The 26,917-nt window shown below is 44.8% G+C and overlaps 1 protein-coding gene across 2 annotated transcripts; it reads left to right on the plus strand.

Moving 5' to 3' along the window:
* Positions 1 to 8,676: 8,676 nt before the first annotated feature.
* LOC119656032 (Hermansky-Pudlak syndrome 1 protein homolog) lies at positions 8,677 to 25,532 on the plus strand. 2 transcript variants are annotated; one of them, XM_038062298.1, is made up of 11 exons: positions 8,677 to 8,905; positions 8,990 to 9,133; positions 9,195 to 9,307; positions 13,221 to 13,299; positions 13,354 to 13,520; positions 13,630 to 14,170; positions 14,233 to 14,369; positions 14,471 to 14,582; positions 14,647 to 14,861; positions 25,119 to 25,257; positions 25,318 to 25,532. In XM_038062298.1, the coding sequence occupies exons 1-11, from the start codon at positions 8,783 to 8,785 to the stop codon at positions 25,327 to 25,329; spliced, it is 1,782 nt and encodes a 593-aa protein (XP_037918226.1). In that variant the 5' UTR covers positions 8,677 to 8,782; the 3' UTR covers positions 25,330 to 25,532. The 2 variants fall into 2 exon arrangements, with proteins under 2 accessions (XP_037918226.1, XP_037918225.1); XM_038062297.1 differs by having other exon boundaries at positions 25,119 to 25,532.
* Positions 25,533 to 26,917: the final 1,385 nt, after the last annotated feature.

The raw sequence follows: 26,917 nt of genomic DNA on the forward strand, positions 1-26,917 counted from the left end.
TTCCATATTGGAACTGTGGTACTTTCTTGCCAGTCAGATGGTGTTCCTCCTTCCTGAATAACCCGATTAACGAATTCACTGAGCCTCAGTGTTAGGTCCCAGCTCTTCGGTTTCCAGAGCTCAAATTCGATGTCATCAGGTCCTGTGGCTTTCCCCGATTTCATTCGTTTTATTGCCTTCTCGGCTTCAATTGCGCTGACATGAAAGTCCTGGGGGCTTTAACGTGAGTACCTGCCGTGAAGGCATAATCCCACGGTCCTCTTCGGACACGGATTGATTTTGGGACCACAATCAGAGCCCCGCCATGCAAGCACAGCGGTCCTGGTTTATACTGAGTGCAGGCTCAGCACTCATACCAGTGGATGCGAGGCCTATCTAACACCTCTGCCGCAACTAAGGAGCACGGCACCCGAGTTATACAGCGCAACTCCACGCTCAAGCTCCGAGGAACTCTGCCTGCGATATAGGCATAACCACAACCACCATGAAACTCCCACTAGGAGGCCAACCGCAAATAACCGGGCCGAGAACACATCCTCCAGAAATTCTCCTGGAGCATATGCTCTCAGAGGGCCATCCCGGTTCCCATGGTCCCAGATAACCTCCGGTGAGGCTTCGTTGCAGAGCCACTTCTGATAAGTCCCTTGCAGACTCGGGTCTGATCGCCCTCCTCGAGTACGTGGGGACGGATCTCTCCAACGGGTAGTTGCGCTGACAGGTGGAACTGGTCCAAATGTCGGCAATAATTGTGGAAGTGGAGGATGAGCAAATTCTTCAATTGAAATCTGCCGAAGTATTCTCGCCATCTATTCATTGCGGCTCGACGGTTGGTAAGCAAAGTATCGTTCTTGTCATTAACGCAGCAGAGCTGTTCAATATCCTGTGTACGTTCGTTACGGCTTTTAGCAAGTCGATAGAAATCTCTCTCACCTTCCCGAGTGTCCAGTTTATAGTAAAGATTTTTGTAATGGTTCGCTCGGATGACAGCGACTGCTTTCTTTGCTTCCCGGTTGGCATTCTTATAAATTTGCCAACTAGCAAGCGTTTTATCGTCGAGAAATTTGTGGTAGAGGCGTTTCTTTTCACGAACCTTCATTTCAACGTCATCATTCCAAAGCCGAGTATCTCGGTTGATGTACCGCTTACCCGGCTTGGTGACTTCGAGGGTTACAGAGGCCGCTTTGTGGATCGTGTCTTTCATTTGGTTCCATGATTCTTCCACATTCGTAATGGTCGGTAATCATTTGATGCGCCGCGGGCCAGTGCGTTCCTTACGCTGTTTTATCGGTGGCTTAATTCGCAGGACAGCAATCAACGGCCGATGTTTAGATGCTATGGGCTCATAGGGAACGGCTTTGCAATCAGTGACAGTGGTAAAATGTGGACATCTTATGAGAATATATTCGATTAGCGTTTTACTGTTCCCAATATAAAATGTAGGAAAATGAGACAATTGTTTGATGAACGATGCATTCATAAGTACAAGGTCATGGGGGTTCGTAAAATCGATTATACGCTCGCCACCCTCATTGCGCGCTCCGAACCTCTTTCCCCCATGGCATCTTGTGGTCGCCGGCAGTCATAATATAATCGTCAGCAGGCACGTGACAAGCCTTTTCATCGAGAAGTTGCCAGAGACGGTGCTTATTAGAAACATTTGCCAAGTTAGATGTAGTTCTGGCCAATAAAGGCGATATAAACACTTATCGGAAAGGGGGAACTGGTTCAATTGTAGATCTGCCTTTTGTCAGCCCTGCGCTGGCACGTGACATGTCCTGGCAAGTTAGCGAGGACTTCACGTACAGCGACCACCAGGCAATCAGCTTTGAACTAAGGACGGAGCCACAAGGCAGGATGCCCGCACCCCGGAAGCCGAAATCCAAAAGAACACCAGGATGGTCTGCAAAAGCGATGGATGAGCAAACATTCATGGAAGTGTGGCTAGACCTGCCTAGCAAAACAGGCACCTCTACGGATAGAGCTCTCCATGTTACACAAGGCATCTCTAAGGCATGTGACGCGTCGATGCCTAGGAGATGCTCATTCTCCACTAGAAAACCCAATTATTGGTGGAATAGTGAACTTCCCAGCATTCGATCGATTTGCCACAGAGCCAGACGAACGGCTCAGAGGGCAATAGGTAGGATCGATCAAGGCCAAAAGGAGCATGCCTATAGGGAAGCTCGCAAGAGCCTCAACCTCGCCATCCAGCGGAGTAAGAAGGAATGTTTCAAGGAGCTCTGTTTGGAAGCGGACATAAATCCGTTGTGTAACGCCTATAAAACCGTGACAGGGCGATTCAGAGGCCGATCATCTCCGCAGATCACGTGCCCTATGCTCTTGTTGAAAACAATCCAGGGGTTATTTCGCCAACAAGAGCGGGATACTAACACTTTCCAGCGTCCCCTGAATGTGACGCCGATTCCACCAGTCACCAGGGACGAGCTGCTGGAGATCTGCAATCGAATAGGCGACAACAAAGCCCCAGGTATGGACGGCATACCCAATAAGGCCCTCAAACTTGCCGTCAAATGTAGACTGGATATGTTCGCGGAGCTGTTCGAAGCATGCATGTCCAAGGGTATCTTTCCAGCACCGTGAAAGCAGCAGAAGCTGATACTGCTGCCTAAGGCTGGCAAACCGGCAGGGAAACCGTCCTCCTATGGAGCCGTATGTCTTCTAGACACTATGGGGAAAATGTTGGAGCGGGTTATTTATATATTTCAGATAGGCAGTACGGGTTCGTCAAGCCAGATCAACCGTTGATGCCATCAAAATGGTTACTGGCTTGGCCGAAAATGCAATTCACGGAAGAGGTTGTACCAGCAAATATTGCGTCGTGGTCACCCTGGATGTGAGGAATGCATTCAACTCGGCCAATTGGAACCTTATACGAAAGTCTCTGGCGACGATTGATGTTCCCACCTACCTCGCCACAATTATAGATAGCTATTTGCATGAGCGAACATTGTGGTATAATACCGATGATGGGCCCAAGGAGTACGTTGTCTCCGCGGGTGTCCCACAGGCTCTGTACTGGGCCCACTACTGGGGAACATCATGTGCAATGATGTGGTTAACCTTCCGGTTCCGGAGGAGGCCACGGTGGTGGGTTACGCCGATAACATAGCACTGGTTGTGGTCGCAAAGCATCTCGAGGATGCTGAGTTGTACTAAAGCGAAGCAATCAGTGTTGTTAAGGCTTGGGTAGAGAGTGCTGGATTGGCACTCGCTGAGGAAAAGACGGAAGAGGTCCTCATCACTAAGCGCCGCAAAAGAAATTACGCCTGCATCAGAATCGGGAATAGTATCATCACTTCCAAGCCAGCCATCAAATACTTGGGGGTGATGATAGACGGAAAACTCAATTTCATGCAGCACAAAGAGCATACTTGCAAAAATGCATCCATCACGAGTATGGCTCTCGCAAGGATGATGCCGAACGTAGGAGGACCGCGGCATACTTGCAGGCTGCTCATAGCCAGAGTTGTGAGTTCTATCATGCTGTATGCAGTCCCAGTTTGGGGAAGCACGCTGCAGGTTTTAAGCAATGAATATAAACTGAGTACAGTTTACAGAAGAACAGCCTTAAGGGTGTTTTCTCCCTTCAGGACCGTCTCAGACGATGCAGCGTTCGTCATCTCGGGAATAATGCCAATTGGCATCCTGGCAACCGAAATGATGAACATTTATAACACCAGGTCCATCTCTCCCTTATCGCATGTGAAAAAAACCGAAAGAGAGAGATCCATAAGCAGATGGCAACAGCGATAGGACCAGTCAGAAAAGGGTCGCTGAACTTACAGGTTGATCCCTTCCATCAGAGAGTGGCTGGAGAGAAAGCATGGGGAGATCAATTATAATCTCACCCAGTTTCTCACCGGCCATGGATATTTTGAGGCCTAAATTTCATCTAAGCGCACTTTCCTGAATTTTTCGAATTTTTGGGTTGAGTAGATTTTGCAAACAAAACCTTAAAAATTGAGGAGGTAGTATTATGGTCTATGGCTGTATAAATGAAAAACGAGTGTTGGTGCCTTGCATATTATAAATGGAATTATGGACCAACATGTCTTTGTTGATATTCTCATAAATTGTTTGCAACAAAGTGCCAATAAATTGGATCTTGGTAGTTCTTTCGTCCTCCAACAGGATAACGACCCGAAGCATACTGCTATGAAAACAAAGGAGTGGTTGTTGTATAATGCACCCCGGCAGCTGAAGACATCTGCTCAGTCTCCAGACTTAATCCCAACGAACATTTATGGGATGAAATTCACCGACGAATAAAGGAAACAGGAGGGACAAATAAATATGGACTGAAAACAGCTTTACTGGAAGAATGGGAAAGGATCCCAACAGAAGTTACGGACAATTTAGTTAAATCAATGATAAAGCGACTATTGGAAGTGATTATAAATAAAGGAGGGGCCACAAGCTTTTACCAGCTGTAGTTAATTTATATAACTAACTTTAAACAAAGGTCAGCTAGCCAATGGGCCACACACTGGAATGTGACGAAATAACTGATAGACAACATAATAATAATAATAATAATTCAGCCGAAGCCGGTCCCAAGCCCGGTTGGGAAAGGAGGGGGGTAGATGAGGAAAGTGCCGGAACTTTGCAGTGTTGCAGATTACTCACTAAGGAAGCTATCCCAACACCTGGCAGCTAGGGATAAAATGCACCACCAAAAATGAGAAGAACGAGAAATTAGAGGTCCGGTACGGATAACCGGCGAGAGTCGTCTGACATGGTGACTGAGTCGGGCACTTGTAATGGACAGCACGCCGTCGAAACCGCTAGTCGTGGGGCGGTTCGACGTCTAGGCGCCACGACGACCAGGAGCACGGCTCCGCTTGCTGAAGCTGTTTCGCCACAATCCGTGGCGACCACTTCAGCAGGTTCGCGTAGGCAGCGGATGAAATGGACTGAAGAAATGAACCTCTTCATCATCCGCTCCTACTACGAAATAGCGGCGGAAGCGAGTACAACATCTTACCGCCCCTTGTTGCACCAGAGATTCGTCGAGCGTTTCCCGCAATTCGCGCACGTGACTGTGCAGCGAGTCGCAGACCAGTACCGCTTTATTACTCGCAGCGACACAATCCACATCCGACACACCACACCGCACTGCAGGCAACAGGTTCAGTACTCACCAAAGCACTCTTCTCCACCGTCCAGCTAAGGTTTCCGCTGAGGTTCGGGACGAATTCCAAAGAGCGTGTATAGAATTCTCGGATATGGATCCTTTGCATAGACCAGTTATTCCCAGGCTCTATGCATCTCCAGCAACGCCGGGAATTCTATCTCAAATCAATGATGAGATTGCATCTCGGCTGTGTGCTGATATGTCGCTGCTGCAACTGCAATCACTTGTGTATTGTGGTGCAGTTGCGGCTATCAGATTGCACGGTCAGAAGATTCGCTTTCGTGTTATTGGTTTGAGTGACCAAAGAGATCCATCATGGAAAATTCGTCTGGAACGTCGGCGGGACTCACTAAGGAAGGACATTGCTAGATTGATTCAGATCGGCACTGACAATGCCAGCCGACGGGTGAGAAATAAAGTGCAGAAGGTTTACCGGAACTATGCTATCCCCAGTGAGACACCCGTATTTGAAATTCTGGACGCACTAAAACAGACACTTTCTGTCATATGCAGTCGGTTACGACAATATGGCGAAAGTCATTCCAGACGTGTCCAGAATGCAACATACGCGAGGAATCAGCGGAGTTTTTTCAGATCTCTCAAAGCATCCCAACAGAGGGTTTAGACAATACAGTTCTCGGTAACGAAAGCGAAAGAGTATTGGGGTGGACGTTGGGTGTTACCCGCCCAGCATGCTGAGTGGATTACCGCCGAAGGCACCCGCCATGCCAATACACCGGGCATGAATTTTGCGGATGTTACCGAAGAGGAAGTTCGACGAGCCATAAATAGCTCGAAGAACTGGAGGGGCCCAGGTCTGGATCGGGGCAGAATTTCTGGTATAAGAAATTTACCAGCGTACACAGTCGATTGGCACGCAGTATAAATGAGGTCATGAGTCGGCCGCAGGAATTTCCACCCTTGCTCACTGCGGGGATTACCTACCCTAAGAAGGACACGGTGCAGAACCCCGCAGACCGATCACTTGCTTACCAACCCTCTACAAATTCATCACGACCATTATTAGTGGAAGGATCAATGTGCACCTTGAGGCCAACAACATTTTGTCCGAGGAACAGAAGGGCTGCCGAGTTGGGTCAAGGGGTTGCAAAGAACAACTCATTATCGACTCGGTAGTTGTAGGACAAGCAACTAGAGGCCAAAGAAACCTCTTTAGTTGCTACATCGAATATGGCAAGGCTTTCCATAGCGTCCCGCATACCTGGCTAATCGATATCCTACATCTGTATCGCATTGATCCGAAACTAATAAAGTTTTTGGCGACAGTCATGGAAGGATGGCATACCAACTTATCAGTCCGTACATCTGAGGGTACTAATACCTCAGAGCCCATCCGTACACGGAGGGACATCTATCTTGCAGGGGGATTCGTTGAGTCCCCTTTGGTTTCGTATGGCGCTGAACCCCCTTTCATGGCTACTGAATAATGCTAAAGGGCATGGTTTTGCAATAAAATATGGCGTACGTGCTAACTGCGAACTGACACACTGGATGTACTTAGATGACATCAAGCTGTATGGTGGTACTGACAACCATCTTAGAAGTCTGTTGCGAATAATAGACATGTTCAGCCGTGATATTCGGATGGAGTTTGGATTAGACAAGTGTCGAATCCAAGCCATCCGTAAAGGTCATCACGAGCCGCATGCCGGACATAGCATTGGTGACCTCCACATCGAAGCTATGACCGAGACAGACTTCTACAAGTACCTAGGAATTCTGCAAGGAATCCATGCTCGAGTTGGTGATCTGAAGCATGCTCTGCTGTCTGAATTCCTGCGACGTATAAAGCTGAAATCGCATCTCTCGGGGAAGAATAAAATAAGCGCGTTGAATGTATTCGCTATCCCTTCACTGGCTTATGCATTCGGAATATTGCTGTGGACGAAGACCAATTTGGAAAACGTCCAGCGGCGGATACGGACAACTATGTCCAAATTCCGAATGCATCATCCAAAGTCTGCCGTGGAGCGGATGAACCTGCCTCGTGACATCGGAGGTAGGGGCGCGCTTGACGTGGCGGCACAGCATCATCGCCGAGTCGACTCGGATCGATGAATGGAAGTCGAAGGCAATGCACGATAAACACGTGAGTTGTCTTTGGCAGCCATTTTTCGATTTGCATTTGTCGAAGAGATGGCTGTGTGCTGGGGAGCTCTTTGCTGGGACGGAGGGGTTCACGTGTGCCATTCAGGATGGCGTGCTCGCCACCCGAGCTTATAAAAAGCTCATCATGAAAGAACGGGTGGAGAACGACCAGTGCAGAATATGTGGTTCGGCGTTAGAGACGTTGGACCATCTCATTTCTGGTTGTACTGTTATGGCACCGGTGCAATACATCACCAGGCATAATGCTGTATGTAAGGTTATCCATCAAAACCGTGCATACAAGCATGGGTTGATCACGGGAACATGCCCGGTTTACCGATATAAGCCGCAAGCGGTACTTGATAGTTCTGCTGTTCGTATTGGGACCGGGAAGTTCTGACTGATCGCCACACTCCACACAACAAGCCTGACGTACTGTTAGTTGACAAGACGGGTCGTTCCGCGTATATTGTTGATGTTGCTATCCCCCATAATAACAACATTGAACGGAAATACGTGGAGAAGAAGGTCAACTATGAGCCCTTGGCTCGGAGAATCAAAGAAATTTGGCGTCTCGAGCGAGTGGTTGTAGTTCCCATAATATTGTCAGCTACAGGTATTGTACCTAAATCCCTCACGGGTTCCCTTGATATCCTGGGACTTTCGCACAGTCTGGTTCAAACCATGCAGAAGTACACCATTCTGCATACGTGCTCGATGTTGCGGGGAGAACTCGACGGATTCTCCCATTGACCGACCACCGGCCACCACCAGCGCCGCCTTAGTTTTTAAGTTGGTAGGATCGTTCGAGCCTGAATGCTTGGCACTTAGTGCTAGAATTAGGTAAAATCCGAGATTGTGTCGAGATTGTGATAACTCGGAAATAATAATCGTTGGCGCAACAATCCAATAGGATCAGGGCCTTGAAGTATGTTAGAGCACTTCATTCAAGACCGTAATGGTACACTATAGGATTACAATACCCTATAGGAGACAATGTGGTCAGCATTGCGCTTTCCCGAGATTATTACCCTGATTTGATTCAGGTCCCCATTCACAGCTGAGTCGACTGGTATCCGACGTCAAATCACGATACAAATCCCACTGCCACCAGTGAAATTTGAACCGCGACCTTCTGTGTGATAGCCTTGTGCTCTAGCCACTCGGCTATCCGGACACATACCCAACATAGCCCTTCTTAAAATCTATCACAATCCGTCGCCATTACCTTTTTCTCAACAGTCTTTGCAATAATAAGCTTTTTATAAAAAGTTTCCTTAAAATTTTCAATTAAACCACCAACTAAAAAGTTCCAATATATTCCAGCAGATGCCACGTCGTTCAACTAGAGGACAAGTGCCACAGGCAATAAACTCTCACAAAATGAGAGCGCACCGAGAGAGAGCAGACAACTGATAACAACTGTCAGCTGAAATTTGTTGTGTAAACATCTGGGTGGAAGTTTTCACGGGGCCGATCTTGCCTTTATTCGAGATCATTAAGAGTTTGCTCGTGAAAATGGACGGAATAATTATTTTCGATCATCTCAACGACGTGGTCTTCAAGAAGTTGAATGCAGAACTCCTCGTGAAACTCCGTGAGACGGCGCTCAGCCAGGAATTGATTAGTGCAGACGACAAGGTCCGTTTATGGAGAATAAGTTTTAAATGCAATTTTCCTTGCTGTTTACTTCCTTCTAAGCTTTTCCTAATTGTTACTCCGCAGACAGACGAAGAAGTCATCGACAACAATGTGATAATACAGTTATTCAGTCCAATAACGAACTCGCAGAGGATTATGTTTTGCCAGTTCGACAACACGTACACATCGTTCCAGTGCGAAAATGATTTGAATTTCGTCTTTGATGAGGTAAACTCTATATTATTTGATGCAGAAGGCTCTTAGCAGCTGCAATTTCTTTTACCTGCAGTTCTTGGGCTACCTTTTCCTGAAAATTGGCTCCAAATCGTTGGACTTATTGCGACGGGATATCGCGGTATCCATCACGATTGCGAAGCACATATGCGGCCCAGACCTTTACGTGTAAGTTTTGTTATGCATACTTTTACGCAATTGTAAGTCTTAGGATCCTTAAATCCCATTTTAAAGTGATTGGAGTATTTACCGGCTTCGTTTTTTACGTGTTTTCCTTCATTACTTGATAAATTCCAGTTGGTTCCATCTTACACGTCTACGTCTTAGAGAACCCAATTTGGTCTGTAAATATTCACATTTCAATCGTTATTTGTCACAATTAGTGCCCTAATTAGTGATAGTTTCAGCTTGACAAAGTATAACGAATTCCCATTGTAATCAAAGGCAATCTGATGCAATCCATGATTGGTTTTACTTAGAAATTTACACTGCCATGTAAATATTTAAGCGGACATATGACCCCACAGTTGATTTAAGCAATTAAATCAATAAATGATAAAGCGTAGTTAAAAGATTGCTCCTATATCGTTATCACGAAACAAACTTCTCTGACTGTCAACTAAGAGCCATCCGTCAAAGATATCCAAAATCCAGTGATAACCTTTCTCGCTTCCAACGGAAAAGCGGTAGCTTCTTATGGTTGTGAGAAATAAAACCTCTGGAAGATTAGTGGTAGATGAAAAAGGGTTATAATAATGCATCAGCGGCACGACAATTTGAACTCGCATAAATGAGAAAAGCTTGGGAATTAGTATAAACAATTTACTTAAGGCGCAACAACCAGTATTCTGTCTTGGCCTGCCTTAATAAGGCACTCCAGACATCCGGGTTTGCGCCATGGCCCCCAGTTTAATATCCCTAAATACTGCCTGGTGTCCTGGCCTACGCCATCGCTTCATCTCAGGCAGGGTCTGCTTCGTCCTCTTTTCCTACCATAGATATTGCCCTTATAGACTTTCCGGGTGGGATCATCCTCATCCATACGGATTAAGTGACCCGCCCACCGTAACCTATTGAGCCGGATTTTATCCACAACCGGACGGTCATGGTATCGCTCATAGATTTCGTCGTTATGCAGGCTACGGAATCAGCCTCCTCATGTAGGGGACCAAAAATTCTTCGGAGGATTCTTCTCTCGAACGCGGCCAAGAGTTCGCAATTTTTCTTGCTAAGAACCCACGTTTCCGAGGAATGTACAGTAAGAGCTTTGACCCTATGGTGAGACGTTTCGAGCGGAACAGTCTTTGTAAACTGAAATAGGCTCTGTTGGCTGACAACAACCGTGCGCGGATTTCATCATCGTAGCTGTTATCGGTTGTGATTTTCGACCTTAGATAGGAGAAATTGTCAACGGTCTCAAAGTTGTATTCTGCTATCCTTATTCGTCTTCGTGTTTGACCAATGCGGTTTGATATTGTTGGTTGATTCGTCTTCGGTGCTGACGTTACCACCATATATTTTATCTTGCCTTCATTGATGTGCAGCTCAAGATTCTCCGCGTTTGACCAGTGCGGTTTGATATTGTTAGTTGCTTGGTTTTTGGTGCTGACGTTGCCATCATAGACTTTGTCTTGCCTTCATTGATGTGCAGCCCAAGATCTCGGGTCATTCTTCCCATAATATCGACATCGTCCGCATTGGCCAGTAGTTGGGTGGACTTAAAGAGGATCGTACTCCTCGCATTTACCTTGGCATCACGGATCACTTTCTCCAGGGAGAGGTTAAAGAGGACGCATGATAGAGCATCCCCTTGTGGTAAATCGTTGGTGGACTGGTCTTGAGAGTGATTCTGCTGCTTTTATATGGCCTGACACATTAGTCAGGGTCAGCCTAGTCAGTCTTATCAATTTCGTCTGGATACCGAATTTTCTCATGGCCGTGTATACTTTTACTTTGACTATGCTGCCATAGGCGACTTTAAAGTCGATGAAAAGGTGGTGAACTGATGTTCATATTCCAACAGTTTTGCCATCGCTTGCCGCAGAGAGGAAACCTGATCTGTTGCTGATTTACCTCGGGTGAAGCCTCTTTGATATGGGCCAACACTGTTCTGAGCGTATGGGGCTATCCGGCCTAGCAAGATAGCGGAATATCTTATAGATGGTACTCAGCGACGTGACCCGTGATACCTCTATGATTGCTACATTGAGTGATATCTCTCTTTTTCTGTATGTGACAGATAATGCCTCTTTGCCAGTCGTCAGGCATTGATTCGCTGTCCTCCATCTTGAGTAGCAGAGTTGATGAACCAGTTGGTGTAATTGGTCGCCTCCATATTTAACCAACTCGGCTGTAATTCCATCGGCTCCAGGCGACTTATGGCTTTTAAACCCGTCAATTGTACGGACTGTGTCTTCTATACTTGGTGGTGGCAGTATTTGCCCGTCGTCTTCAGTTGGGGGGACCTCCAACTCGCCGATGTTCTGGTTGTTCAGTAGTTCATCAAAGTACTCAACCCATCGCTCCAATATGCCCATTCTGTCGGAAATCAGATTTCCCTCTTTGTCTCGGCAGGGTGACCATCGTGATGTATAAGGCTTCATCCTGCTGACTTGTTAGTAAAACTTGCGCACCTGTTGCGGTTGCTCTCTGTACTTTTCGAGTTCACAAACCTGTTGTTTCTCCCAGGCTGCCTTTTTCCTCCGCCTCCTTTGAGAATGCAGCATTCTTTCGTTCCATTGCTAGCTTACATTCATCGTCAAACCAGCCGTTCCGACTCCTTTTGCGGCTGTGGCCGAGTATGTTTGTGGCCGTATTTATGATAACGTTCTTCAGGTGATTGTGAAGATCATTTTTTGATGCTTCATCTCCAGCATCTTTGTTAACTGCGGTTATTGCGGCACTCATTTTCCTCTTATAGGTGTTGCGGACGGCTGTGATATGGATGGCTTCAGTGTTAACTCTCACCTGATTGTCAGAGGGGATTCTGGGTGGTGCTGTTACCCGAGCTTGGAGCACCATGCCAACGAGATAGTGATCCGAGTCTATATTGGCTCCCCTATATGTTCTGACATTCATCAAGGCTGCGAGGTGGCAGCGTTCGATCAGCACGTGGTCAATTTGATTGAAAGTGACCACATCTGGAGAGGCCCACGTTTGTTTGTGGATCGCTTTCCACGTAAAGCAGGTACTTCCGACAACCATTTCGTGTGACAATACTAATTGAATAATCCGCAGTCCGTTATCATTTGTATTTTGATGTAAGCTATGGGAGCCATGGCTGTTAAAATCATCATGTGTGATTTGGATATCATATCTGGGACAGGCTTCGAGGTTTCGTTCTACTGCCTCTGCAGTCTCCTCTGTAGGGACGTGAACGTTAATGAGGCTTATATTTCTAAACTTGCCTCGCAAGCGCAGAGTGCATAGCCGTTCGCTTATGTTTTCAAAGCCGATAACAGCAGCTTTCATTTTTTGGCTGACTAAGAAACCTACTCCGAGCACATGGTTTACTGGATGGCCACTGTAATATATGGTGTAGCGACTCTCCTCCAGGAAACCGGTCCCTGTCCAATGCATCTCTTGTAACACTGTTACATCAGCCCTATATTGGGACAGGGTATCGGCTACCTGCTCAGCACCTTCATCTCTGTACAGGGAGCGCACGTTCCATGAGAAAATGCGCAAATTGTTATTTCTTTGTCGTTGCCGGGTTCATCGTTGTGGAATCCGTCCAGTCCGAGGCTCCTGTTTTGGCTTCGTAACAAGTTGTTTTCCATGTAGGGTTGTCAGCCCTACCCAACTTGGGGGTTGGGTAGAAGGACCAGTTGATACAATTTGTCCCGTTTTTAGGTTGAAATATTAATTGACCCAAATTGAAAATCGAGGAAAATTTAGAAACACCGGCAATCTAGTGTGGACGCATATCTACTTCTCTACAAAAATTAAACCAACCAACTCTATAGGTTGAAGTTTTAACGACTATATGCGAATCTGATCAGTGGCTCCATTTCAACACACCAAACAGTAAAAACCGAATTTCATTTGAAATCCAACTATTTGCTTTTTTAATAAATTTTAGATTGAAGCAAAAAGAATCGAAATCTTGCCTCATGACCGACTTATTGGAGACTTGGCAGCGGCTATACGAAACCAATCAAGTAAATCAAAGTTTTAATATGAATTCTTTTTCATACAATTATCTATGATTGCAGGGTGTATTGCTTGAAGCAATTGAACAGCTCATGGTCAACCCAGATGTTAAGTCGGTCGCTCAGAAAACACTTGAAGCAGCTACTGAAAGACTGAAGCAAGATCCGCACTCGCAGCGAAGCCATGCATTATTATTTGTAGAAAATAAGTTCCTAGGTATATACTCAAGGTAAAGTTCATCTGAAATTCTCCAAGTTTCCGAAATCGACTCGTTATATGGAAACTTTAAAATATTGGTTCTCTACTCTTGCTAATTATCTCATACTTCACTTCAACAGCCGACAAGCACAAAAAGTATCATCTGCCGACATCCTCTTCCTCTCTATACTCTGTCAAACTTTCCAGTCAAAGATGAATTCGAATGGGATAAGCATCCAGTCAAATTTGCTCTTTCTGCGTGGTCAAACCACAACTACGCACTCAAGTTGTATTCCACACATTGTGCACACCTCGATGTTGGACAAAGGAGCGGTTTTGATGCTTCTCATTGAATATGGCAGCCTGCAAGTTGCAAGCGGACTTCATGACACATTCCATGCTTTACAAAAAGTGTTGAATGTCCAAGCTCAAGCTGATCTCGATAATTTCAAATCGTCCTTCGAAAATTTGGAGACGCACGTCAAGCAATCGCTTGAAGCCCTTCGAAAGGCCAAATATAACAACCAAGACATTGAAAATTGCACAAAAAGATTTATCCTGAAGTGGGAAAATTTGAAGAGAAAATATGCGGAATTTTTTAAATCTTCCGATAAAGATTCAATTGTGAAGATTGAGTCAAATATGCCAGGTTTTGCGGATGAGTTGCAGGAGTTGTTTAGGGTAATAAGAATATGTTAGAAAATAAACCCTTATTTTATTAACCACGCGCATTCTATTGACAGTTGACATGTTTAGAATGCGCGGTGTTGGACCATGGTTTCGAAAGGGTTTCAGAAATATCAACTCTAGCCGAAGAAAAGTTATTGGAGTTTTCTGAATTTCTTAGTGTAAAGGCCAGACGGAACGTGACTATTGGATCATATCCTTTTTCAAATTTTTGATTTTGACCTCAAGTAGCAATTGATTTCATACATTTCAATATTTCGACTACAAAAAAATTTCCTTAACTCGAATTAATACGTATTTAGAGGAGTTTCCAGGTCTTGTTCACTTTATTCATATTGACCGGAGCATTGGACGTATTATAGCTCCAGATTTACCGACAGATACTCCACTTATATCGAGGGAGAAGGTAGTGGCAAAGCTTCCAGATTTAAGTATAAAAGATGCTTTACTAAATACAAACATATTTTCAGGTGTGGTCCATGGTGGAGTTTACCCGATCTTATCTAACTCGAGGTCATATGTCATTGATGTGGAAAGACACTACCTTCAATTATTCGTATTTTCTATGGTTCGAAGATCAAAATGGAGCACCAATCAAACCGAAGGATCTGCCCAATTACAACGCACCTAATTCTGCAGTTCGTCCACAATTCGAACCAGGCATCTTAGGAGGCGATTATTATCAGTGAGTAACATTCATTTTTTTTACAATACTCAATTATATGATAAGGACTCCATTCAATTGAAATTTGATTATTTTCGAAATTTTCCAACATGACTCTTGAACAATTAATGACAACTAGATTATCCAGAAAACACGCAATTTCCCATTGAAGGCGCGGTTAACATATAGATAAAGTTTCAGCATTTTGATTAACAAAAAGTCTTGGTATATGTCCCCGCTGTAGGCTTGTAATTTTCTCTAAATTCATTATAAAGCTAAAAAAATTGACGTATTATCTTATTGATAATGAAAGAAATGAATATAAAAGTGCTACCGCATTAGCCAGTGCCAAGTTCAAGTGGGCAAGGAGGAAGTGTGTAGAATTTGTGTAATGTTAGCTACTGGGGATCACAACAGCATCTCGAGAGCTATGTGAAAGCGAAATATTTGCTTTGCATAATACTCGTGAAAACAAGCACGCTACATTGGAAGCGAGGGGGGAGGGCAAGGTTCACCAAACGAGGAAAAGAGTTACATTAAATGTACTTTCTAATGGACAATACAGTATAAGAATGCTCTACCTGCTGTTATTTCGCAATTTTGACGATTTTATTATGTTTTCTTCAATTTGCAGCAGATGAGAGCTCCTTATCCTTATTCTCGCGATTAAAAAGAATCAATGCTGCCAACATTTATGCAATTCTATACAAAACAGCGTTAATACTTGTAGAAGCAACACCACATCGAAGTTCAGGACGAGTTTCTAATTGAACTCCAATTATTATTATTATTTTGTTAAGGGAAAGTCGCACCGCGTCCTTGAAGAACTATTGTGCCCCTTTTACTGGTTATAGTGTACCTGTTGATCATAGTATCTCAAGCAGGCCAGTAACCGTTAGGAACTTTAGTATGTTCCCCACTTCCAGAAGTTTCAGCTTTGCATCTGGTATTAAGTGTTCTCCCAGATGTATCGACCTGCTTTGCACAAGTGCTGGACACTGTCCCAGGACGTGCATAGAGGTTTCGTCCTCCTCCTCACAGAACCTGCAGGCAGTGTCCGTAGATATCCCTAGCTTCCCTAGGTGGTAGTTCAGCCGACAATGACCAGTGAGAATTCCCACTATGATTCGGTGGTTCTTTTTGGTGAGGTTTAAGCAATCCTTTGTGCGCATGGGTTCGTATCCCCCAATAAGCACCCTGGACTGCTCCATCCCTGGTAGGCCCGCCCAATATAGTTCCCTCAACCGTTTTTCTTCGTTTCTTAGATTCATAGCCATGAAACCGTTTCCGATTCCACAGAAGGGTTCTGGCCCGTATAAAGGCATCCCTGCTCCCTTCTTGGCTAGTTCATCCGCTGCCTCATTGCCTTCCAGCCCAGCATGGCCTGGAACCCAAAGTATCCAGACCTTGTTGGACGAGCCGAGTGTATTCAGTCTCTCCAGGCATTCCCATACCAGTTTAGAGTTCACCTGGTTGGACCTAAGTGCCTTGATCGCTGCTTGGCTATCGGTGAGAATAGCTATGTTCTGCCCCCTGTAGTTCCTTTGCAGATTAAAGGAGGCACATTTGTCTATGGCGTAAATTTCCGCCTGGAATATGCTAGTGTACCTGCCCATTGGCTCAAAGTACATTTTCCTTGGACCAATGACACCGGCACCCGCTCCCTCTGCTGTGAGGGATCCGTCAGTGTACCAAGTAATCAGTTGCTGGTTTAAGCCGTATGTCACAGCCACGCTTTCCCAGTTTGTCTTGTTACTCCAACGTGTTTCAAACTTCTTATCGAAGTGAAACCTCGTTGTCATGTTGTCCCTCGGTATTAGTAATTCGGGATACCGCCTAGAAAGGATATCAATCTTCCTTCGATTTAGGCAGCTCCCCGCCTCACTCATGCTACCGGCCATCCTGAATATTGATCTCCTTGCCTGCATCTGTATGTGCAGATGGAGAGGGGTTAATCCCAGAAGGACCTCCAGGGATGCCGTTGGGCATGTCCTCATTGCCCCACTGATACACACGCAAGCCAGCCTTTGGAGCTTATGTAATTCCCTGGCTTGTGTGCTGAGTTGGGTTCTTTCTGCCCAGATTACCGCTCCATAGGTAATCATTGGTCTTACTATTGCAGTATATATCCAAAGTAGTATCTTCGGGCTACAACCCCATTTTTTTCCTGCTATGGATCTGCAAGTCATCAGAGCCCTCGTGGCTTTCCGACAAGTGTTTCCGACATGTGTCTTCCAGAGTAATTTTTGGTCTAGCGTGATTCCCAAGTATTTGACCTCTGTTTCTCGTTTCACCTCCATATCATGTAATGTTATGGCTTTCAGGTGATCCAGCTTACGCCTCCTAGTGAATGGTACTATGGTGGTTTTGGTTGGGTGTAGTCTAGTGTAGTGTAGTAGTGAGAATTCTATCTAAAATCAATGATGAGAAAGGAAAATTGAGTGCAATTCCTAGCATAAAAATCGCTCAGCTAGGGGAATTTACATCTTTTCTTACTACGAGAATTATTCAATGTACGTGTGTGTGTGGTGAGGGAGAAGCTTCTGAGCACTCAGGCCGTGTTGGCCCATTGTGCTCGCCTCTCCCGTCTAACGGAATATTCCGGATTCGTTAACGTATCGCAGGATTTCCATTACTGGATGTGATGCTATCCGTCGCAACTGGAGAACATCAGCATCAAAGATCTGATGCGTCCATCGGCGGGGCATTCACATAGGAAATGGTCCGTGGGTTCCGCTTCCTCATTACAGGAGGGGCACGTATCATCTTGAGTAATTCCTATTCTGAACATATGCCCAGCTAGTGAATTATGGCCTGTCAAAATGCCCACAATACACCCGCAAGTCCTCCTCTTTTCGACAGGATAAACTTTACGGTACGCATGTTCGGTTCTGGCAAGAATAGTTTGGTGTGTCGAGCAGCATTTAGGCTCTGCAACCTGTCATTGTGGGAAGGTTGTTCCCAGTTTTTGAAAACAGACTTAGCCGATGCTACTGATAATCCACTTGTTGGTTCCGGTCCCGGCATAAGGGAGATTGACCCCTCGTTCGCTAAAGCATCCGAAATTTCATTTCCCTCTACGCCACAGTGATCAGGTACCCAGAGTAGTTCCACCGTATTGAATCAAGAGATCGAGTTCAAATGGTTTCTGCATTTCTGAACGATTTTCGAGGTGATCAAAGGACTACTCAACGCCCTCAATTCAGTTTGGCTATCACTGCAGATTACGATGCGTCTGCCCTTCAACTGCTCGTCAATCACTCAGTTTGCCGCCCTTAGAATCGAATAAACTTCGGCTTGAAAAACCGTTGCATTTTGTTCCAAAGGAAAAACCAACTTCTCGTTTTTATTCGAGAGGTAGACTCCGGCTCCAGAACCCTCTTCTGTTTTTGAGTCATCGGTAAACACGTGAATTGTCTTTGTCAGCCATTTGTCGATTTGCATTTGTCGAATCGATGGCTTTGTGCTGGGGAGCTCTTTGCTGCGACGGAGGGATTTATGTATGCAATTCCGGACGACGTGGTCGCCATCCGAAATCATTAATGGTTCATAATGAAAGAACGGGTGGAAAACAACCAATAAAGAATGTGTGATTCGGACCATCTCATATCTGGCTGCACTGTAATGGCACCGGTGCAATACAACACCAGGCATAATGCTGTATGTAAAGTGATTCATCAAAATATTGCATACAAGCATGGGCTGATCATGGAAACATGTTCGGTTTACCGATATGAGCCGCAAGCAGTACTTGATAGTTCTGCTTACAGCATGTATTGGAACCAGAAAGCTCTAACTGATCGCCATATAAATTCGATAAATTCACATGAAATACAAAATTTTGACCATCTATAACTTTGTTAATAATAGTTGCATTTCCATCCAAAATGATGTACTATAGAATTGCCTATAATGGTGCCAAATTTTGTACCTCTAAGATGAACTTAAGGCGTTTTTTTCGGATAGATTTCTAAAATATGGTAAATGCTATTATTAACTTCATTTGAGTACCATTGTGATTTTTTTCAGATCTTTTAGTTGGATAGGTTCTGAGAACGAGACCAGTTCCATTTTTCGGGGCATATACTTTGAGCCCTCGCTCCTCTACTTTTTATTCGATCAGAAGTAAGAACAGTTCCGAGCATTAATCAAGCCCTTCCATTTGTGAAAAAATACACCCTCCTTTCGTCTGTACGGTGAGCCCCCACTTAAATTCAATAGAAAATGGCTCCACCTGCTGTGCCTAAGGGGATTCATAGACCACATGTTTTCGTCAAATTTCGTGACAATAGCCCCAACCGTTTCCGAATAAATAGGGGGTGGCAGACAGACAGACATTGAATTGATTCTAATAACGATTTGATTCACACGAAACCATAACAAGTCGAGAAACAGGAAGCTGGACGGCTGGCTGGCTTCAAATATGAAAAGTTTTGTGTATTTCTTATATAAAAACATTTGAGTATGCATTTGCCCCATTAGTACTTAGCGCGTGAGCACTTTCGGGTGATACTGACATTCATAGTTTTGAATTCGCAAAGAGACGACAACTTTGACCTATTATAACTTTGTTAATAATAGTGCGATTCCCACCAAACTTGGTAGGATCATGCTCTATATTACTCCCACTGCCATCAGTGAGATATGAACCACGACCTTCCGTACGACAGCCTGGTGCTCTAACCAGTCAGCTATCCGGACAAGAGTTTCTGAGAATGGGTCCGTTAAAGAAATTATTACTTTCGACCCCCCATACTTCCCATCTTTCCAATAAATGTCAAAACTAGCACCGGCTTCGAAAAGTACTAATCAAGACCTTTCATTTGATACCGCACAAGACTATATTTTGTAAAAAAAAAATTGTACACCCCCCTTTTGCATCTATGGGATCCCCACCCCTTAAATTCGACGTAAAAGGATGCGCGAGCGTTCACAATTCCCACCTTTCCTGCAAATTTGGTTTTAATCACTATAACCGTTTCTGGAAAAATGCGTGTGACGGACAGACAGTGAACCGATTTTAATAAGATTTGGTTTTACACAAAAAATTAGAAACAGAAATACGTCAAAGCATTGTAGTATGCATTGTGATGTCTTTGGATGACTCTAAATTTGCCACAGGTTTCTTTTTATCCTTCAGTTTTTATCATTTTCAGTGGTTGAACTTTTCCCCAATACCGCTAAATCCTGGTTAGTCGAAGGAGAAAGAGGGAGAAAGGAAAGTTGGTGGCGTGAATGGAATTCGCTTATTGTTAGTTTAAACCAGTGGGTTCCCTTAACGAAAAAAGGAGAATGGTTAGCATGAAAAGATGAGAGTCCTTATAGACCACGCCATATGCATTGTTATTAACTTTCTAACCAAGGCAAAGTGCGATATGTTGCGAGGTTATTACACAGAATTACTTACCAACGGTAGGTGTATACCGTAAAATGTTACGGCTGAACTTTGCCGACGAAGACACGAACGAGTGGCTCAGGCAGTACTGCTCCTCCCTTAACGATGTGTGGGAGGGTGCGCGACCAACCTTGAAAAGGGTCTCTGAGCTGCCATCGATCAAAAAGTGCTTTCTCTGGCTTACAGAAGAAGAGCGAAATGGTGTCGGGGTTCTGGAACAACTTGGTGTACAGAACAACCTTAACACTTCCACCTGGTTGCTGCTAGGCAGCAAAACAGCAGAGAGAACCGATAGGCCGGGAACTTTTCTCACTATCGGCGTTCCCGAACCTGATGTTAAGAAAGTTCGGGAAAAATCGGGTTGCCGGCTCTACTATGGGCTGGGCACCGTCACGTTACAAGTGTCGGCTCCTAAAACCATTGAAGGGGACATGCAGCCCCCGGCATCTACATCTGAAACATAAATGAGGTGCCACATTTCCCAAGTAAATTTGCAGCATTGTAAAGCGGCGATTGCACTTATCAGTCGTCGGATCAATAGCAGCAAGACGTTTATATACCTCATACAAGAACCGTGGGTTGTTGGTGGGGCAGTCAGGGGCCTAAACTTCCAACATGCTGACCTATTGTATGCCAATGGAAGCGATCGACCCCGCACCTGCATGGTAGTCTCCAAAGACTTCCAGGCTAACCTGGTTAACGATCTATGTGATGGCGACACCACATCGGCTAAGCTAACCATAAAAAGTCAACAGGAAGATAAAGAGATACTATGGTGCTCTGCATACTTCCCCTAAGACACAGAAGACGTTCCCAGTGGAACATTCATCAGAGCTATCCAATATGCCAAAAGTAGAGGCATGGGGGTAATAGCAGGATGTGATTTCAACGCTCACCACATATGCTGGGGAAGTTCGAACATCAATGCAAGAGGATCGAGACTACTGGAGTATCTAGTAGGAACCGATTTGTAGATCCTAAATGTGGGTAATGAACCCACTTTCTCCAACGTGGTCAGGCGAGAGGTCATCGACATCACGGTGGCATTTCCTGACATCGCGGCTCTGATCGAAGAGTGGAGAGTATCAAACGATATCACACTCTCGGATCACAGACGCATTGATTTCGTTATGGGCATGGATCTACCTTCCCACTCGGAATCCGAGGAAGACAGATTGGGTAATGTATCAAACAGAATTGAACGCCCGAGTCACGATCCCTGGAAGGCGCATCAAATCCATTGCTGGAATTGAGAAGACAACCCAGATGATCACAACTAGCATGAGAGAAGCTTTCGAAGAAAGCTGTCCACTCAAGATGCCAAAGAAGGATGAAACACCATGGTGGAACTCGGATTTGGCAAAACAGAGGAGAACGACAAGGATGCTCCTTAATCGTGCTCTGAAGGGCGAATCAAGCACTAGCTGGAATCGCTATAAAGAGGCACAGAAGGCTCTAAAGAAGAGCATAAGATCGGCTAAACGATAATCTTGGAGACGCTTTTGCGAAGAGACTAACTCTCTTGAGGCAACTTTAAAGCTGAAGCGGATTCTGGTCAAAAAACGTAGCCAGAAACTGGGTTACTTACGTTTACAGAATGAAAAGTACACAGAAAGCGATGAAGAAACGGCAAATCATTTGCTTGAAGTACACTTCCCAGGCAGCATCCAAAATCTAATCTCGGGGCCAACAGGTGCATACAGCCCTCAACCGAGAGATTGGAATCTGGCATGCAAAGTAGTATCACTGGAGCGAGTGAAATGGGCATTTAACTCGTTCCACAGATATAAGTCTGCAGGTCTGGATGGCATCATTCCTGCGCTAGTAATAGAAGGAATGGATGCCCTGGGTCGACACATTCGGAATATATATCGGGTATGCCTAGCACACGCTTATATTCCAATTATATGGCGGGATGTGAAGGTGTTGTTCGTTCCCAAACCAGGAAAACCCACCTACACAGACGCAAAAAGCTTTCGACCGATCAGCCTAACGTCCTTTCTGCTAAAAGGACTAGAAAGATTAGTAGATCGGTTCATAAGGGATACACACATTCCTAAATGGCCACTTCACCATAGGCAACACGCCTTCCAGAAAGGCAAATCAACGGAGACAGCACTCCATGAACTTACGGCAAAAATTGAAAAGGCGATGTCCGATAAAGAATACGCTTTAGGCGCATTCATGGACATCGAAGGTGCCTTCAATTATGCCTCATATGCGGCAATTTGTGATGCGGCAAGACAGCATAGAATCGAACCGCTGCTAATCAGTTGGATCCTTCACATGCTACAGTGGAGAAAAATCCACATATCGGTCGGCCAGAAGTCTATTGAAGCAGGATGTCAGGCAGGAAGGCAGGGGCTGCCCACAGGGAGGGGTTCTCTCTCCACTGTTATGGTTCTTAGTGATGGACACCCTGCTGTGGCTCCTGGAGGACAAAAAAGTCTTCGCGCAAGCATTTGCGGACGACCTAGCCGTAATAATTACCGGCAAGTTTGCGGACACAGTATGTGACCGCTTGAATGCAACTCTGCATGTATCCACAGCTGGTGCCTCCGCAATGGACTCACGGTGAACGCTAGAAAGACTGGACTAGTTATGTTCACTAGGAACGTCAGGTGGGGCAGCTATACGCTACCCACCTTAGCAGGGATGGAAATCCAGCTGGCACAAACAGTCAAGTACTTAGGAGTACATTTCGACTCCAAGTTAACGTGGAAGCATCATATCCAGGAACAATACCAGAAATCCTGCAGATTGCTCTGGTACTAGGTAGGAATGCGATAGGTAAGACCTGGGGACTTTCACCTAAACGGATATATTGGATGTATACATCCATAATAAAACCCATTTTGATGTATGCATGCATCGTCTGGTGGCCAAGACTGAACTTTGCTAACAGCAGGAAGTTGCTAACGCAGATTCAGAGACTTGGTTGCCTAAGTATTACTGGAGCAATGAGTACTACGCCGACTGCGGCACTTGAAGCCATCCTAAATTTACCCCCCATCCACTTGGAGGTGAAACGGAAAGCAGCCAACGACGCATATAGTCTCGATACCATTCGGGCGTGGAAAGGCGGCCAATCCAACGGGCATGCGTCTATATGGAAATTCCTTGAAAAGCATCCGGTAGCCCTGATGCCGACCGATCATATGGTTTCCAGATTCGTCTTTGAAAAGACATACACTGTCGTAATCACCGAAAGAGAAGAATGGTCGACAAGTGGCCATGAGTCTTTTCAGATTACAGACCTAATAATCTTCACCGACGGGTCAGTCACGAAGGATGGATCGGGTGCAGGCGTGTTCTCGGAGAATCCGATTATAGAACTGATCCGACCCCTCGGAAAAATGACGACCATATTCCAGGCGGAGATATATGCCATTTCATTGGCAGCAGAAGAATGTCTGCGACAAAAATGGAGGGGTCGCACCATTCGAATCTGTTCCGACAGTCGGGCGGCATTATCAGCACTAAATGGCAACGACATAACAAGCCAGTTGGTGTGGAGTTGTCATCAGGTGGTTCTGAAACTTGGCCGACTGAACGAAACATTCCTGATGTGGGTGCCGGGGCACTCTAACATCGCCGGTAATGAGGGGGCTGATAGACTGGCTCGCCGAGGGTCTGGATCCACAATGGTGGACCCAGAACCAGCTCTTGGAATCCGACCATCTACTGTCAAGTCTACTCTGAAAGGTGAAATTGCAAGGATTGACGCAACCGAGTGGAGAAATTTGGACTCTTGCCGGCAAGCGAAAATCCTTGTGAAAGAGCCTAGGGCCACTAGAGCGGCATTTTTGTTGTCCCTTAAGAAGTGGGACATGAAAACCCTAGTAGGGCTTTTGACGGGACACTGCCCCTTAAACTACCATATGGAAAAGATTGGGGTAGTGGTTTCGGCTGTGTGCAGCCAATGTGAGGAGGAGGAGGAAACTGCCCTGCACTTTTTATGCAGCTGCCCGGCCTCCTCAGACCTCAGACGAAGACACCTTGGCAAGGTGTTCTTCAATGAAGAATCTGCACACACTCTGCCTCTTGAGAATGTTCTCAGATTCGCTAAAGCCTGCGAACACCGTAGGCGGGAAGTCATTGAATAGGCAACTTACGGGGATAGTACAATGGGCCTAATAATGGCCTGAGTGCTCGGAGCTGCGGCTCCCCCCATTTAACTAAACTAACTAACTACCAACGGATCTGCCGGGTTAGTGTGGGTTTTTCTGGAACACGCACAATATATCCAATTAGTGCGTTCCGGATATTCCAAATGGGATTCCGGATATTCCAAATGAAGATACTGGAGGCTTGAGGCATGAATCAACCCCCAAGCGTGACATATTCATTGTGACCAACAGCCAACTGGCGATTTAAGCTTTCTTCTAGTAGTGACATCTTCGAGGCTGATAGAGCAGTGCACAGTCGTCGGTTCTTTGACCATACGAATTATTAGGATGCTACTGTATAAATGCAAAGACATGACACGACCCCAATAAAATGACCCAAAAACAGAAATTGGTCCACACATGGCACCTTCGTAGAATACACCCCGCATTAAATGTTTTGGCAATATTCTGAGGTTGATCATATTAGCTACGAGAAAATAAAATGAAAGTTTCGCCTTGTAATCCGAGCGAGCGTTTTTCACCCAATGATCTCTCTTTCAAGCTATCCATCCTTTGGTTAGTTACAAGCATAGCGGTAGGAATTCGTCAAGATGCCCTTAACAGAATTATATGATAACGCCAATTAAATGCTGGTTCGTCTCAGATAATTCACAGAAGATTGCTTGTTCATTTGGTGGGGTTTCTTAGCGCCTATCTATATTTTATCCACCGCTTTCATTATCATTTAATAAATTATTCTATTTCTTCTTCCAGGCGGCTGTTGGAAACGTGCTTCCCGAAAGCATCATTGAATAAAATCAAATGCTTTGAAGTCTACTGCATTCATTTGGGTCTGGTCACAGCCACTTGTGCACTGGAGCATTGTCGTCGTTTGGTTGCTACGATTAATGATGTGACAGAGTTTCCATCCCTATCAGAGTATTGATTTAAATTTTTCTATTTATTTTTTTAGATATTTTTATGAACACACAATTTTAACGCTCATCCATGCCAGGCATACACATTCCATACACAGACACGAACAGACTATACACTTCGCTTTTAAACACGAGAACAGTTTTAAAAACAATCTTATAGTATTATGTATTGCCAAATGATTTTATTTTATTAAAGCTAGTCTTTTTATTTGCATTTAATAACCAGTAAATAAATTTTATTCCAAGTAGATATGGATAAGGTTTTTTCTTTACAGGATAAGGGAGGTGGGGATTGTAGTTGATGTTTTTCTGAACTTCTTTTCTTGATTAATTGATGTTAGAATAATTTATATTTTCACACTAAAAGTGAAGTAAGGAAATTTGAAAAGGGCGAAGCTCTCTACTCGGCATGGTGTAAGTGACAATTGCAAAATATATTTAATAAAGTGGGCGCTTCTTCCTCGCCGATGCTGCCCATGTGCAACGAGCAAATCAATCAGTCCAATGCAAAACCTCGAAAAAATAACACCTTTAGATTAGTTATCGTTCCCGATACTTGTAAGGTTGTAGAGGTTAAACACGTAACTTCTCTTTTTTACAAGCAAATTTTATTTAGCATATAAGTATTTTTTTTGGGAATTACTTAATCCCTTCATCAGTCATCATCATCAAATCCGCAACAACCGGCATCCGGTCTAGCCCTGCCTTAAAACTCCAGACATGCCGGTTTTGCGCTGAAGTCCAACAATTCGATATCCCTAAAAGCTATTTGGCGTCCTGACCTATGCCATCGCCCCATCTCAGGCAGGCCCTAGTAGCGGAAGTATTTGCACAATACTTACAAATATTTTTCTATTGCTTTGGCGGCCTTGTTGGGACGGAGGTTTGACGCGAAGATAAGGGTGTCGTCGGCATATTGGATAATGTCAGTGCCGGTCTCAGGAATGGGAACGTCAGCTGTGAAAATATTATATAAGGTAGGCCCTGAAATAGATCCTCGCGGTACTCCTGTTGTTTCTGAAGATCGGAAAATTCGTTTCCCACGTTGACATAGAACAGCCTATCTTGGAAAAAGCTGATGACAATTCTGATAATCGGAATTGTGAAAATGTTTTCGATTAGTTTGTATATGAGTCCGTTTGCCCATACGGAGTCAAAGGCCTTTTCTAGATCCAATGCACAGGCTACGTCTGGTTTATTGTTGACATTAAGCCTAGAGACGACAGTACCGTGAAGGTAGCTCAGTGAAGGTTGCGTTCCGTGTTTATGACGGAAATCGAACTGGGAATGATATTTTTGAAATTACAATACTGGATAAGTTCAGCTGTCCAGGTTCTCTCAAAAAGTTTTCCTAGGTTGGAAAAGCAGAGAAATGGGTTTGAAATTGTTTGGCTCGGAGGAGATTCCCTTCTTTCGGATCGCAACGATTTTTGCTACTTTCCAAGTAGATGGAAAATAGTCGTTAATGCAGTTATTAAAAACTGCTAAAAAAATTCTAAGGAGACGATGAGTAAATTTTTAATGACGAAATTTGTAATCTCTTGTGAGTCAAGGTGGTGAGATGTGGAAGGCTTAGAAAATGTTGCAAATCCACTGGTTTGACTGCGGTGTTCATAGCCGAAAAAGTCATTAACT

The sequence above is a fragment of the Hermetia illucens genome, chromosome 4 (assembly GCF_905115235.1).
Source record: "Hermetia illucens chromosome 4, iHerIll2.2.curated.20191125, whole genome shotgun sequence".
Classification (NCBI taxonomy): domain Eukaryota; kingdom Metazoa; phylum Arthropoda; class Insecta; order Diptera; family Stratiomyidae; genus Hermetia; species Hermetia illucens.